Genomic DNA, 15,996 nt, shown 5'->3' with positions numbered 1-15,996 from the left:
TTCCTGGGGTTTGGTTTCAGCTATAAAATTAAGATACTGCATTAAGAGGCACACCTGAGTGGCTCAGTCAGTTAAGCGTCGAACTCTTGATTTCAGCTCAGGTCATGATCTCATGGCCTGTGAGTTTGAGCCCCACATCGGACTCTGCACTGACAGTGCAGAGCCTGCTTGGGAATCTTGCTCTCCCTCTCTCTCTGCCCTCTCCTGCTCTCTCTCTCAAAAAACAAATAAACTTAAAAAAAAATTTTTTTAAAGATCCTGCATTAAGCAATCAGGCGAGTACCTTCCAGCTATAAAGAGTCTACATTCCAGGGGCGCCTGGGTGGCTCAGTCAGTTAAGTATCTGACTTCTGCTCGGATCATGATCTCACGGTTGGTGAGTTCAGGACCCAGGTCAGGCTCTGGGCTGACAGCTCAGAGCCTGGAACATGCTTTGGATTCTGTGTGTCTGACTTCTGTCTGTCTCTCTCTCAAAAATAATTTTTAAAAACAAGTCTACATTCCACTTTAAATGCATGGACTACTTAGCTCAGGGCTTCGCAAAATTTTTTCTGTAAACAGTCAGATGGTAGACAATTAGGCATTTTGTAGGCAAAGAGGCAAAAATCAAAGATGTTATGTAGGTACTTCTTTCGTAAGAGAAAGGGTTCCACAAAATTTTATTGATAAAGTTAAAAATAGAAAAAGTGAGTACAATTTTTTGTAAGACAGCCTGTTAATGAGAAGAATGGAATTCTTTAGAGGCAAAATAACATTTTGCTTAATTGGGATTCAGAGTTAGTGCTTCATATCATTAGATCGACTACAAACATTTATCTCTAAAAATCACTCTTTGCTCATGGGCCCCACAAAAACAGGCATCAGGCAAGATTTAGCCCACAAGCTGCATCGTGCTGACCCCTGATTTAGAGGCCTGTGAGTTTCTGCCCTTTATGATAAAAACCAAGCAATCTGTCTTAAACTAAATTGCTCAAAATAAACTCATATAGATCCCTTTTCAAAACAATCATCTTACTGATTTATATCTAACAGAAGAATTATGGCAAGCTAATAATTTAAGTCAGACTAATATGAAACTGGTAGGAAATCCAAGGGTTGATTCTAGTTGATCGGCCCACACCTTCTCCCTATAAAGAAGTCCACAAATACATCATTCTATTATCATTAGAAGTAACAGTGGCTGTAGGAAACTTTCACTGAGCGCTCACAATGCCCTAGGCACTTCCTATTCGTAGTCTTCCCCATAGCAACTGTAGGAATCACTAGCCTATCTCACAGATGAGGACAATGAGACTTAAGAAGCATTATGTACTTGTGCACGGTCTGCTGTGACTTCAAACCGGTTCTCTTAAGTGTTACAGTATACCGGAGACGTTACTGGAAATCAAGAGAGTGCCTCCTCTAGTCAAAACTGAAACATGTACTCCTTTCCATAAAATGTGTACTCTTTTCCTTCAGAGTTAGGATTAGTATTTCAATAAGCCCCAATGTTTAGCAAACAAACTTACTGGCTGGTCTACCTTCTTGAGGAAACAAGTGGAGGGGAAAACACTTTCATCGTTCTAAGGTCACTACCTGAGGTAGGTGGAATTATGTTCAGGTCCTAATCCCTGGATCTTGTGAAGAGGTTACATTACATGCCAAAAAGGACACTGCAAATACAATTAAGGTTAAGGAGCTTAAAACATGGACGGTCTCCTGGATATCCAGGTGAGCCCAATCTAATCACTAGTCCTTAAAAGTAGAGAACCTTCTGTGTCTGGAGTCCCAGAGATGCAGGGGAGGAAGTCAGATTCCAAGAGTTAAAAGGATTCCACATGCCGTTGCTGGCTCTGAGATGTAGGGACCATGGTGCAAGGATCAGAGAGAAGCCTTTAGAAGGGAACAGTGGCTCCCAAATGACAGCCAGCAAGGAAGTAGGGATGTTAGTTCTGAAACTGGCAGGTACTGAATCTGCCAACAACTCAATAAGCTTGGAACAAAATTCTTCCCAGAGCCTCCAGCTATGAGCCCAGCCAGCTGACAACTTGATTCCAGTCTTATGAAACCTAGATCTCAGAAACCAGCCAAGGCATCCTGTACTTCTGACCTACAGAACTGTGAGATAATACATTTGTGTTATTTTGAGTTGCTAACGTTGGGTAGTTTGTTACAGCAGCAACAGAAAATTAACACATTACCATACAAAGAACCCAGCACTGGTATGTCTGAAGATTGAGTCAAGTCCTAAATGACAATGGACTGAAGCGTAATAGGTACAAAAGATGATTTATATCCCTAGAGCTCATCCCTTCTCTCCCCTGCCTTCAGCAAAGAATGAACTTGCAAAATGTGAGGATAAGGGCCATGCAGGAAAAATGATTCTAACTGCTGATGAACAAAGGTGGACAAAACAAAGAGATCAAACAATCAGACGGGGCCTGATGGGGCCTCTGAAGCTTCAGCAAGAGTACCTACAACCTCTTATTTCAGGCCCACGATTTCACCTTTCCTGAACTCCCAGAGCTGGTGCTGTCTGTAAAGTATGTTTGGAGCCTTGATTGTACCCAGAGTTGATATTTAGTGGCTGCACCAGTAGATCTTACCACTTGTGGGCGCTACTGCTGCTTCTTATTGGTCACTGCCCATGCCAAACCAGCCATTAAATATTCTGTATATCTCCCTGATTATATCCAAGTGTATTATATATTTAGTTTTACCATTCTCTAGTATAAGGCTACCTATTCTGATTTTAACATGTGTTTGCAATTTTTTTTGCGCTTCTCCCATTAAGAAGTGGAGTCTACATTCCTCTCCTCTGGATTATGGGCTGGCCTTGGTGACTTGGTTTTAAAACATAAAATGCAATGGAAATGACACCACGGGACTGCCTATGCCAGGCAATTAAGGGCAATACAACCTCCCCCTAGTGTGCACACAGGGTTCCTTCCTCCTCTCTTTCTCAGGAACCTGCTCTTTGGAGCTTCTTGCTCAATCAGCACGCTATAAAGAAGCCCAGTATGCAAAGCCAGAGGCAGCCAACAGCCATCATCGGCCACTAGACATGAAAGATGACCCCTCCCCCATGACTCCAGCTCCAGCCACTCTCTGACTGCAATTACATGAAAGCTCATAAACAACAAGCACCCCGCTGAGCCTAGTGGAGTGGTTTGTTAGACTGCAGGAGATAGATAACTGAAACACTGACAAGTGTTGTTCGTAGATGAAGTTGTAACCAATGGGTTGACTTTTCTCATGAAAATGTTTTGTCTGCCCATCACAACGGTTTTTAAAAGGACTGAACTGGAACTCTTTTAAATGAGGTGTACAATGACTAGTTCTCCACGGTCCCCACCGCCCCCCATCAGTTTACATTTGTCTACATCACCATCTGTTAACTGATTGGGCCCTGAAAGCATATGTGTTAACACAACTTGTCTCCCAACAAGATGTTAAGCTCTTTATGGGCTAAGACCATTGTCCCAGTGGCATGTGCTGATCAGAAGATCATTACATCTATTGAAATGAATTTATTGCTATATATACATCTACTTGAATAAACGAAAAGTGTCATTCAAGTGCTTTAAATTCTTCTTACCATGACTTTAGGGTGTTCCTGCTGACTGTGTTTGGGGAAGGATTTAGTGGACAAGGTGGGAAGAGGTCTCGTATAAATTTCAAAAGAAAAATATATGGGGATGAAATTATACTGGACAATGGAATACACAAAAGGAGTGTAATAATGAAATACAGTTGTTTAAAGACAAGGACATTGGTACTCTGATTTTTTGAACCATATAAAATAGATATACATCAGGCTAAAGTTTTACATTTTACCTATCAGCTCTTAAAGATAGTCAAAGAGGGGCGCCTGGGTGGCGCAGTCGGTTAAGCGTCCGACTTCAGCCAGGTCACGATCTCGCGGTCCGTGAGTTCGAGCCCCGCGTCGGGCTCTGGGCTGATGGCTCGGAGCCTGGAGCCTGTTTCCGATTCTGTGTCTCCCTCTCTCTCTGCCCCTCCCCCGTTCATGCTCTGTCTCTCTCTGTCCCAAAAATAAATAAAAAAACGTTGAAAAAAATTTATAAAGATAGTCAAAGGAATAGGGAATGGTCAAACCATAGAATATTTATTACTTTATTTCTAATATCCTGTAGATTATATCCTTCCCATTCCATGCTATAGAGAATGCTTTTACAAACAAAAATTCTGGGAAAAATCATAATTTGTATAGACATTTGATCTATTTTTACCTATTTTTTGAAAAGATAGAGAAAGAAATTCCAGACATGTCTGGTCACAGCAGAGTGAGAGTGAGTTAATAGGGAAGCTGACTTAAAGCCATTTCTGTCAAAGAAAGGGGATCCTAAGGGAAAAAATTACTTTTGACTCAAGCCAAGCAGTAGAGTAAATCCTCTATTTTTAAGTGAGCTGATGAAGTGACAATTCTGAGAACCAACCCCTCAATATGTACCTTCAGGGATGACCACCCAATTAACTCCATTCTTGTTGACATTTCCCATTGCGTTAGAAACTTCTTAATGCACATTAGTTCGGCTAAAATGGATTCCATGAGAATGAAAGAGAAAGGGTATTTATCTCCTATACCCACAAAGAAGCAAAATGTTATTTCAGGGCTTTGTGGAAATATAATCATGATGTGCTATTCAAAGTAAACTAGTGTAGTGGAGCTACTCCAGAATCACTCCCACTAGATTAACTCATCAATTTTCAAAACTAAAAGATGTCGATTAAAGCCAGTGGGTGTCATGAAGCTAAAATTCCCTGCAATGCCTGAAAAGGAGCAGCCCAAAATTTCTTCTAAAAAATGGACTATCCTATCCCTTTACCACACTAAGAGGACCTTCAATTTCTTAATGTTACTTTCCCTGAAATAGACACATAGTTTGAGGAAGCAAGAATTAGTACTATTGCATGTATTTTCATTCATGCATAACTTTTCCAGAAACATTAACCAATTTAATGTCCTTGTGAAAGAGGTATTTGTTTTTGCTGATGGAGAAGAAAACTACACAGAATCATGCGGTTTGCCTAAGCCCACAAAGTCAGCCAGCATTTTTCCAAGGCATGAATGAAATATGAAAAATAGACAAGGCCCTTCGAATCTGAAAGTCCATCAGTATTTTAGGATGATGGTAAAAGGACACATTTAGGAGGTTTTCAATTAGCAGCACAGGCCTTGTCACACACCCAAAAGCATAATGACATTTTGAAACTGAATTAACTTGACAGTATCTCTAATATGGAGAAGCACAAACGCCAAAAATTCAGGAAAATACTGGTGACAAAAATATCTTGAATTATCCACAAACTGCAAGAAGAGTCTGAACCGATCTGAAGTAGATCTGAAAGAGCAGGATGATTCACACAGATCTGTGACTACCATACTACATGGAGATGCTCATCCGGATACTGGAAAACATTTGCTGAGGTTGTCAGATTCAAGGAGCTATCTCTAGAACCCTAAATCTAAAATTTCGTTTTTCTTTTACATCTAAAATTTCAATTGACTGATTGAGGTTAGGAATGAAGCAGGAGAGACGGGCTGAGAGACACTGTGATGAGAGGAGAGAACCAAGGACACTGGAGCACATGGCTTGAAAGCAGTTGCCTGTCATTTCCAAAGAAGTCTGAAAACCTTCTAACCTATGTTCTTTTGACTGGAGTCAGGGATGGGTAGAGCAATGGTTCAGCTTTAGGCCTACTCCTTAAAGTGAGCACTTTGAACTAACTTTGTGGGTGGATGCTGTAGGAAGGCCAGAAGGGCAGAGGGCAGAGATAGGTAGATTGGGAGCCATGGGTAAGAGGGACAGCTAGTATTCACAGCTTAAGCCAAGGGCTGGTACAGAGCCTCAAGTTTCTACAGTCTAGAAAAGAGCAGGGAGTTGAAAGGGAGAGTAACAAGAGACCCAGAGAGCATAAAAAGAGCCAGTCAAATATCCAGAGACCAGAATATCAGCCAAGGTTAAAAAGTAGGCCATAAAAAAAAAAAAAAGTGGGCCATGGAAACCAGGCTTCCAGCTATGATGATATGAAATAGTCAGCAAATTCCTTCCACAAAAATCAAGTATAAAACTGGACACAATGGTCAACAAACAACCATTTTATGGCTCTGGGAATTGATCATCAAATCCAAACAACAAACTGAAAAATGTTTAATTATGAAAAAGTGCTAGAGCTTGGAAGTAAGTAGAACAGGAGTCTGTGGCCTTCTTGCCAGGGACTGCTCCTGCCCTTCCCAGCATGGTCAGTGAGAACTCTGTTCTCTCAGGACAGGTAGGGCGGCTGGCAAATCAGCAGCTTTGTTGCCACAGGGGGTGGACTCAGTTGGAGGTGGAGGTGAAAACCTGCAGCTTTGTCAGCTAAAAGTGGCAAACTTGGTAGAAAACAAATGAAAGGATGCCCACGGCTCTGCCAGCCTGAAGTTACAGTTCCCATTGGGAAGACTGACAGGCGAGCCAGGAATTTTTTTAATATTTATTTATTTATTTTGAGAGAGAGAGAGAGAGAAAGAGAGAGCGAGGGAACACTTGAGGGGGGAGGGGCACAGAGAGAGGGAGAGAGAGAATCCCAAGCAGGCTCTGCACTGTCAGCACAGAGGCCGACACAGGGCTCGATCTAACAGACCATGAGATCATGACCTGAGCCAAAATCAAGAGTCAGATGCTTAACCAACTGACCCACCCAGGCAACCCCAAGCCAGAAATTTAAAAGGGAGATCTTAGAAATAAAATAGTCATAGAAGGGTGAGGTAAGATCTCCGCACACCCCTGGCGGCCTGGGACCCTAGACACACATACAGGAAAGATTCAAGCGAGCCCAGTGGAAAGTGAACTCCAAGGCTAACTGAGAAATGTACTCCCAGCCCATACACAGATCAACTGGTAGAGGACAGAAGCCCTCCCTATTCCAGGTGTTTGAGCACAAGGTCTACCCCAATCCCTGGCAGAGCGCTAAGCTGTGCAGGCACAGGGACAACCTCTAGGAAATGAGGCTCAAAAATAAACATAAGAATTTAAAAGATGAGAAGAGACCTCCATGGCCGCCTACTATATAAGGAGATAGATTCTGCAATCTAAGGAAAGTTATCTTTTTTTAAGCCTCAGAAAAATTAATCAGAATCCATAGTTGTTACAATGTAGTATCCAAAATGTCATTTTCAACGACAAAAAAATTATGCTATACAAAGAGAGAAAAGTGTTAAAAAAAAATGCAGCCAATAAAAACTGAGCAAGGCCAGATTTTGGGTTTAGCAGACTTGAAAGCAGCCATTACAAATTAGCCTACAGAATTAAATTATATTCAAAGAATTAATGGTAAATAATAACAGTGACTGAACAAATAGAAAATCACAACAAAGAGAAACTAAAAAACAACCAAATGGCAATTCTGAAATTGCAAAGTACAATCACCAAAATGAAAAATTTGTTACATGAGTCAAAAGCAAATTTGAAAATGCAGAAGAAACAATCCATGAATTTGAAGACAGATCAACAGAAATTATGCAGTCTGCAGCACAGGGAGAAAAACAGTGGAGAAGTGGGCACCAACAGAACAGTATCTAAAGTACCAGCAGGCAGAACCAACAGTAATCTAAACCTTACAGGAAGCACTGTGTCAAGTGTATTTCAATTAAAAAAAGTAATCTAAACCTCAAGTGAAGATTTCTTAATTGTAAGCCTCTTATTTGATAAGTGGGGATAATAAATAGTACGTACACCTCACAGAAATGACAAGAGGATAAAATTAATTCTAACATGTAAAACACTTCCTGGCACATTGTCAACATAATAATGGTTAGATGCCATCATTAGCATCATACACATGTTGCTAGGGAAGGAAATCATGGCTGGCCTTGGCCCCAAAAGTTCCTAGGGAAACTGCCTACCTATAGGGAAAGTTCCTACAGGCAGCTGGGAGGAAGGGGAATAAATTATAACTGCTATTGGAGAAAAATTATACAGCCATCAGTTCTGTGACACTTACTGCTTCAACAAAATCTTCTAGTTACTTCATAAGTATACAATTACTTCTACATTTGTACCTATAGTTTGTAAGTATTTGTTCTTTTTTAAGATCTTCAAAAGTTTCTGCCTAAGTGTGAAATTCTAGAGCAATTTGTTTTCAATATACATATATTTATAAGTACATCTAGAAATGATTCACACGTTTGTACCCTAATAAGCATTCCTACAGTATGTTTTGATGCCATAATTAGAATTAAAAACTGATTCATATAATATCACAAATAAGACTTATCAACACCTAACACAGATTTTGCCAAACCAAGGTAACTGGACAGCCAGCTACTCTGACTAGAGGAAATTACAAAATTTGACCTAAAGGGACTTCACTTCCCACCACATATTTATCTCTTTCACCTTCTTTTATTTTTTAATTTTTTTTTACTCACTCTGTTTTTGGAACCGCTTTTCTCAGCCAGAAGAAATCAGACTGTGCTAAATACTTGCGGGTTTGCAGGACATTGCCAAAGTAGTCGGATTCTGAAAACTTGATCTGAATAAAACAAACCACAACCATCATTGTTCAAAGTGCAGATAAAAGAGGGCTCTGCCAACGGAGAGGCTGCACTCCTCACATCACCTCCACCAGTTAGCCCAGTATCCACAAAGCCATGAAATTTCATCTCAGTGATTTTCCTTTCAAATAAAAAGCCCCAAAATCAATACAATGGTTTCTGGATCGCAGTAAAAAACAAGAGAAGCTGCAATAATTTATGATGCGTTTCACTTGCTTTATAATTGAAAAATCTACTTTAACCTTTACAGAACCTATTATCCTAGGTTTGAAATTTCTTGGCTCACCTGAGTCCTTCATCTTTTCTAAAATGGGCACGTTATTTACTTGTAACGTAGATTCTTCTAATAATATTCAGTTTAGTCAGCTAAAAAACTTCATTTAGCTTATAGATCATGATTTAGTCAAATGTTAAAATCCAATTTACTGTAATCAGCATTTGTTCATGAAGGGAAAAAAAAATCAAAGTGATTCAGGGACTTACTTCCCATCCTGAGCACAATGGAGCCACTAGGATAATTCCATTATTAACAGATATTTGTCTATTACCACACAAAAAAATTCTCTGGTCACCAAAAACTAATGACATTATAGAGGCAAATCCTAGATTCAGCTTACATAGAAAAACAGGAAGCTGATGTCTCACAACAATTTGTACATTACAATTGGGAAACAGACATCAAGGATTCTTAAGTTCCTTATCTTTTTTTGGAAGGAGAATGGCAAACAATTTCAATTCTATAGCCACTCTCTACAAAACTAGCAGTACTTAACCTAAATATTATTAAATAATATCTGTATAACAGTAAAAGCAATGGTTTGTAGTAACATCTAATACTTTGGTTTTAAAATGTATTACTGGGGTGGGGCACCTGGGTGGCTCAGTCGTTTGAGCATCCAACTCTTGGTTTCAGCTCAGGTCACTATCTTGTGGTTCATGAGTTCAAGCCCTGCATCGGGCTCTGTGCCGACAGTGCGAAGCCAGATTAATATTCTTTCCCCTCTCTCTGCCCCTACCCTGCTTGCTCTCTCTCTCTCTCTCTCTCTCTCTCTCTCTCTCTCTCTCTAAAAATAAATAAATAAATAAACTTTTAATTAATTAATTAAATATATTACTGGGACAAATAAGAAAAATACATGTTTGAATAAGCAAATAACCAACAGTAATCAAATTCTTATCGGCTATATTTTTTGTGTATTTAAACCATATGATTTTAAAAGCAAAAATTAAAATACAGCAAACTCAAGTATATGAAACCCGCAGGCATTACATTATAAATATACACACATGCACACACAACTTGATGGTTATAGATTTGACAGTCACCTATTCGTTGGCCAATGTCTGGCTCTCTTCCCTAACATACAATAGATACTCATTATGTCTGTAGAGTATCTCTGTTAATGATTCATCTTGACCTTTCCAGGGGTCAGGCCAAAATATAAAGGAAGGAGCAAAACAACTGAAGGCACAGGGAGAAATGGAGGAATGAAAGTATCAATTCCTGGCACCTTTGCTGTTCTACTTGACCAACCAATTATAAAGATACGACTTTAAGCTGTCCCTCCATCAAGCCTCTTAGTGAAGTGGCTGATAAACCGTGGTGCAGTCACATAATGGAAAGCAACATGGCACTTTTATTAAAAAGAGTGGCATGTATGCATGAACATGAAATAATCTCAAAAGCGATGCTGAGTGAATAAGGCAAGCTGGATGTATGAGCTAATTTCAAGTTTTAAAACATGTAAACCAATACTGTATGTTGCTTATGGATACATACCTATGTAGCAAAAGCATAAAGAAATGCATGGGAGTGATAAACACTGAAATCCAGATAGAGTTTATATCTAGGGAAGAGGTAGGTAAGAAGAAAGGGCATCATTAGGTCAAGGTGGATTACAGAAAGAATTTCCATGGTATCTATTTTATTCATTTCAAATGTATATGTGCATTACAAAGCTAATGTAGCCATGTTTAATATTTATTAAAGCTGATGTGTTCAAAATTTGATTTTACATACTTTTCCAATGTTTGAGATGCTTCAAAATAAAATCTTATAATTGTTTGTATTTAAAAATAGAAGAAATTTATACTCAAAGTCTCAGAAGACACAGAGTAAGCTCCCTGTTTTAGGAGGCAACCTTAACTAACAATCCTAATGCATTCCCGAGTCATATAGTTAAAAGATGTGTCTGCTGTTCAACCCTTAGCCTTTTTTAGCTTTTGTTCCCAAGACAGCTCTGCCAGAACTTTCAGAATGTGATTGTAACTGATGAAAAATTCAGATACATTCTTGGGTTTCTCAACACTTTCTGGGAAATTCTCTCAAAGGAATTTCGTTCAAAAATAGTAACTTTTCAGTAATATCTGTGGGATCGGTTGTTACTTTTAGAAGAGTTTGCTAATCATGATACTTTCCTGTTCCACTAAAAAAAAAAGCCTTAATATTCAGGTTGTTCTATAGACATTAAACAGAAAACCATCCAAAAATTTCCTTAAAAAGAACAGGCCGAAGTCTAAAAATACTTTTAAATAAATAAGGTCCTACCACTGCCATAAAAATAATCATAGGGAACAAAACTCAGAGGCAAGTAACTACAATTTGTCCATGGCTTATGTATATTTAGAAGGACAATTTTAAAATAGTATTAATTATTAAACGTAATTTTCTGATTTCTTACCCTAGTTTAATCACTCTAGTCCATTTATTTAATGGAAAACACAGGTAACGGGACAAAATTTTACTTTTCTCTGTGACACAAGTGTTTGGGGAGACAGAAGGGCCAGCATGTTATTCCCAAATGATGGATGGGAAAAGAGCTGAAGAGATTATGGAACTTGGCAAGGCCACATGGTCCAAATCATTAGGCTCCTACTTCAATGTTACTTTCATTGGTCTCAATAAGAATGCTGGTGATTCAACAGAAACAGTACAGGGAAGGAGGAGGGGACTGTAAGAACTAAAGGTGGGAGGAGAAGCAGTGAGTAAATACATTATGACAGTTTACTTATCATACAGCTGTGAAAATAATGCTAGTTAAGGCTCTGGAAGACCAGGACAAGAGAATAAGTCATGGTAAAGGTCAGTATACAAAATTATTTGTAAGCATCAATTTCAGCAATACAAAACTAGAAAGAAAACAACACACTGAAACAGAAGTACGCATTATTATGTGCCAGTACCAATATCATGGGTGCTTTTTCATTCCTTTTCTCTATTTCCCAAATTTTCTACCATGTGATAATACTTTGATAATTTCAAATATTTCAGGAGGCCCTTCAATGAAAGGGAAAAAAAACTATGAAACCCAGCAACCACTGGGAAATTTTCACTTGCAGAGATAGCAGCAACAACAATGAATGCACATAAACATTGTAAAGCCACCTATACTCTTCAAAAATAATGTTTAAACTCTGAAAGGGACACTAATTGTTTCAAAAGCCTCCTGTCCTGTTACTGGTGAAAACATAGGTCAAGCTGATAATGATTTTCAATCAATTACATCTGACTTTTCAACTGAGTGATCTTTGGGAAACTATTTGGGGCTCTCATGTCATTTCCTAGGAACAGCCATCCAGATCCGAAAATTCAGGGGAATGTGAATTTCTCTTCTTGGAAATCCTATCCTGGATGCCAAGCATCAAGTATCACAGACTTAAGGGATAAAGAGATAAAGCTATTACCACACCTCAAGGGTGAGGAACATGTAGGAAGGGCAGAACAAGGAAATGTGATCAGCTTCCCTGTAGGATAAGTACATGTTGATAAGACACTACACAAGCCAATAGGATGTACAGATTCTACAACACTTAAGTTAAATCCATGTAAAGATACTCAGATATATCCAAGTGTCTGTAAGAAAGGTTTTATGCTAGGCATCCACAGAATTTTCTAAAACCTTAACGAAATTCAGATTTCATACTTACATTTTCCCTTAGTTATGGCACAGTAATATGCAAGATTGCTGCATTTAGATGGCTTTGTCCGTAAGTGTTATGTGTGTATACATACGTACATACATACATAGAGATAATGTTCAAAATGTTAAACTTACATATATGGAATACTGTGGATGATGGAGTTCCCAAAAGCAGCCACATATGGGTGACTCTCAGGATCGCCAGCTAGCACATCAGCCAGGAACCACATGGAACCAGATACCCTGTAGCCTCCACTGGGGGAAAGAGGAGGTCATGGCCTGCTCTTGCCAGGGGAATACTCAAGATGGAGGCCAGTGTGTGGGAGTTAAGGAAGGCTAGCTGGAAGGTTAGCAGACACCAGGGCACTGCCCTCCAGTGGCAATTCTTGGTTCTTCAGGGCCATGGTGGCCAGAGGTAACTTGCAAGAACTCAGGACAATGTTTTGTTTCTTTATCTACTGTATAGAATTATTTACACCCTGTTTTTCTGGAGCATGTCACCTAAATATCACCTCACTCTTGCATAGCAGCAGTAGCACTCTCTGTCACTGACAAACACACACACACACATGCTCCACTGGCTAGAGAAGACCAAGACCCACCCCCAGAGAATATTGTGTGGGTTCACACATCTGTATATCTCTATATGTGTGTTTATATGTTTATGTATGTGTGTGTTTATCACTCACCAGAAAACCTGATCTCCTCTGAAAAAATTACCTAGATCCAATTCTCCTAAGTAAATAGAGGCCAGCTGGGACTCTGACTTTAGCCCTTACTCTAATTCTCCATTGGCTTTCACAAGAATGAGTGAAATGCCTAGTGGGGCCGACTATTTACCTACTGTGTCTCAGCTTATTCTGTTCTATAATGCTGGGGCTGGGAATCTGAAAACTCTATTTCCCAGGCCCGAGTGCCAGTTGGCTTCCTGCCAATAGGAGGCACTGGGGGAAATCAGCAGGTGGCAGGAGGTGAAAAGCTGCTGTGTTTGTTCTCTTTCATTCTCTCTCCTGTTTCTTATGATGATGCTGGAAGAATCTTCAGCCCCTCTTCCTATTAATTCCCCTCACTCTGAAATGCCTAGTGTGGTTGTGGCTTTCCTGGCTAATAGGCTAATGCGCCAACCCTTCCACAACTGACGCCAACTTGCTCTTGAGTCTGTTTTCATCAAGGATCAATGAAAGCACACTTTGTGAGGCTAATTTGAAAATGGACCTACACCTACATGTTTAAGCTAACTAGTAGGTTTTCCCGCATGCTACTCGGGATTCACACAAAGGGCATCTCCTGCTCTTTGCAAAGACTAAATTACGAGCAGTGTCCAGAAATACTTTGCTGGGTATCTCAGTTTACCTTGTCAACTCACAGAGGGAAAAATTTTTTTCCTCTAATTCTTTACATTTGCCTCTAAGTTCTTTTCCATTTGCTCTTACCTCCACATGAGCCCAACTTCAGACTTCAACCTTTCTCCTTGACCTTCATCGGATCCATTACCTAATCTCTATGCTCTTTCCTTTTGCCTTTCTGCCTGATGAATCGTATCTTTGCTTGCGTCAAATGAAGTAAGCTGTTTTTCATTCCCAACAGCCTCTCAACACTCGGAGCTTGTATTACCAAAAATTTCTCACAGGCCCTAGAGTAGCCCTTACCTACATGTTTCCCAGACCTGAAAACACAGCCTCACTGTACGCCAGCTATTACCTCGGTGACACTATTACTATCACATCTAGCATCCTTTACCTAGTTTCAGGTTGGGGGTTATTCATTTCTTCTATCCATTTCTGAACACAGACGTATTTTTATTTCACTATCTGGATGTTTTCTCACTGCCCATTTTTTAAACTGTTAGCATCTCTTGAGTTCAACTGTGTCTACTCCGGCAATGAGTCAGACGAAAGCCATTTCTTGACAAAAGCGCTTAACATCTTGGTGTGTAATGGCTTCAGTTCAGACCCTAGAGAAACAAGGAAACATACCGAACAGTGCATCCTGTCTGGCATCTGGATTCAGTGCAAGCACTCTCTGCATTCGGTGAGTACTTACATTTTGGGCACTCACCTTAGACAACAGCAGACTGCCAACAAAAGTTGATCAACTCAATATGGACAGTGGGCCCTTGATGCTATCTTATTTGCTTAAAGCTTGAGACTGTTCCATCTGTATAGCCTTTTAAATCAATTTGAGGCACCTGGATACCGCACAAGTCAATTCATAATGAATTTTCCACACCAAAATAACCTATCATAACTACATATTAAAGATGTCCTAACTAACACTTATATTGTGCTTACTGTGTGCCAGGGTAGGTTTTAAATATTCTAAATATGTTAACTTACCTGATCTTCACAGCAGCCGTGTAAGGGAGGGATTATTACTGTCATCGCCATTTTAATATGAGCAATCTGAGGCACAGAGAGGTTATATAAGCTACCCTAGGCCACACAGCTAGTAAATGGCAGACCAGGGATTTAACTCCAGGCACTTTGATTCCAGGGCCTGCGTTCCTAACCACTACACCAAAATGCCTCTCACACCGTCTCATCTACATCTTTGACTTGGAATAGTTGCCAGTCTCACTCAGGCTCTCTTCCTAAGGAGTTTTGTGCCCTGGTGATGCTCTTCTCAGCAGTGACAGTTCTCATTCTGACCCACAAAGTAATAGCTACCCCTCACAGGGAACCTACTTATGCAGCAGAACATTATGCAAGGTGCTTTTACATTTGTATACTTGTCCTTGGAATGTGAGTTCCACTTGCCTTTCCCCGCTCCCAGAGGCGGCTCCAAGGACACGGCCTTGAGATAGTGATGAGGTGTTGAGAACACCTACACAGTATACATGACTGAACCTACTTATAGCCTCTATATAAACTTTTAAGATTTGGCGAGCAGGTGCAGGGATGCACTCGTCTTGCTGCCCTAGTATGTAAGCCCCTTGGCTTATTAAACTACCACCTACCAACCTGGAGTGGCCTGCCTCTTCCTTCACTCCCCACCCGCTGAGCATGGGGCCTGGTTTCGGATTACCCCAGGAAGCTTCTGAGAAGCTTGCAAACCCACAGCCAATAACCAAAGGGAAGCTAACCAAAGCTGCACAAGATCAAACAACTAATAAGTAGAAAAGGCAGAATCACTCCAAGGCCTGTGCTCTTAACCCCTAGACAATATGACACCCCCCCCCATATTCTTCCCCCTTCCCAACCAGCTCTGGGAAGGAGCTCCCATTGATTCTTCAAACCCACAACTCTTCCTCCAGTGCAGGTGCCTGACCAGGACCTTGCAGAGCTTTCTGGGCCCATATGTCAGTCCAGGCTCGGATTCCCCGTAGAACACTGAGGAAATCACTGAACATCTTTGAGGCTCTACGTCCTTTTCTGCAAAATGGGGATAAACACCATCTACTTCATAGGATCACTGTGGAGCTTAAAATATAATGTACAGGAATGTGTCAGGTGGAGCAATATTTTTAATTATCATAGTAATAGTGAGACCATTCAGCATCAAAACAATGTATAAGACGGGCTGAAGCATATGTATTTTCCT

At 40.2% G+C, this 15,996-nt stretch overlaps 1 protein-coding gene across 4 annotated transcripts in view; it reads right to left on the bottom strand.

Moving 5' to 3' along the window:
* The window catches only part of PHEX (phosphate regulating endopeptidase homolog X-linked), a 220,965-nt gene that overhangs the window by 54,173 nt on the left and 150,796 nt on the right, over positions 1 to 15,996 (bottom strand). For all 4 annotated transcript variants that reach the window (XM_045050691.1, XM_045050690.1, XM_045050693.1 and 1 more), the window contains one exon: positions 8,411 to 8,514. In XM_045050691.1, coding sequence (XP_044906626.1) covers positions 8,411 to 8,514 — 104 coding nt within the window. The remainder of the gene's footprint in view (positions 1 to 8,410; positions 8,515 to 15,996) is intronic.

This window comes from Felis catus, chromosome X (assembly GCF_018350175.1).
Source record: "Felis catus isolate Fca126 chromosome X, F.catus_Fca126_mat1.0, whole genome shotgun sequence".
Lineage (NCBI taxonomy): Eukaryota > Metazoa > Chordata > Mammalia > Carnivora > Felidae > Felis > Felis catus.
This window is presented reverse-complemented; position numbering and strand designations above follow the sequence as displayed.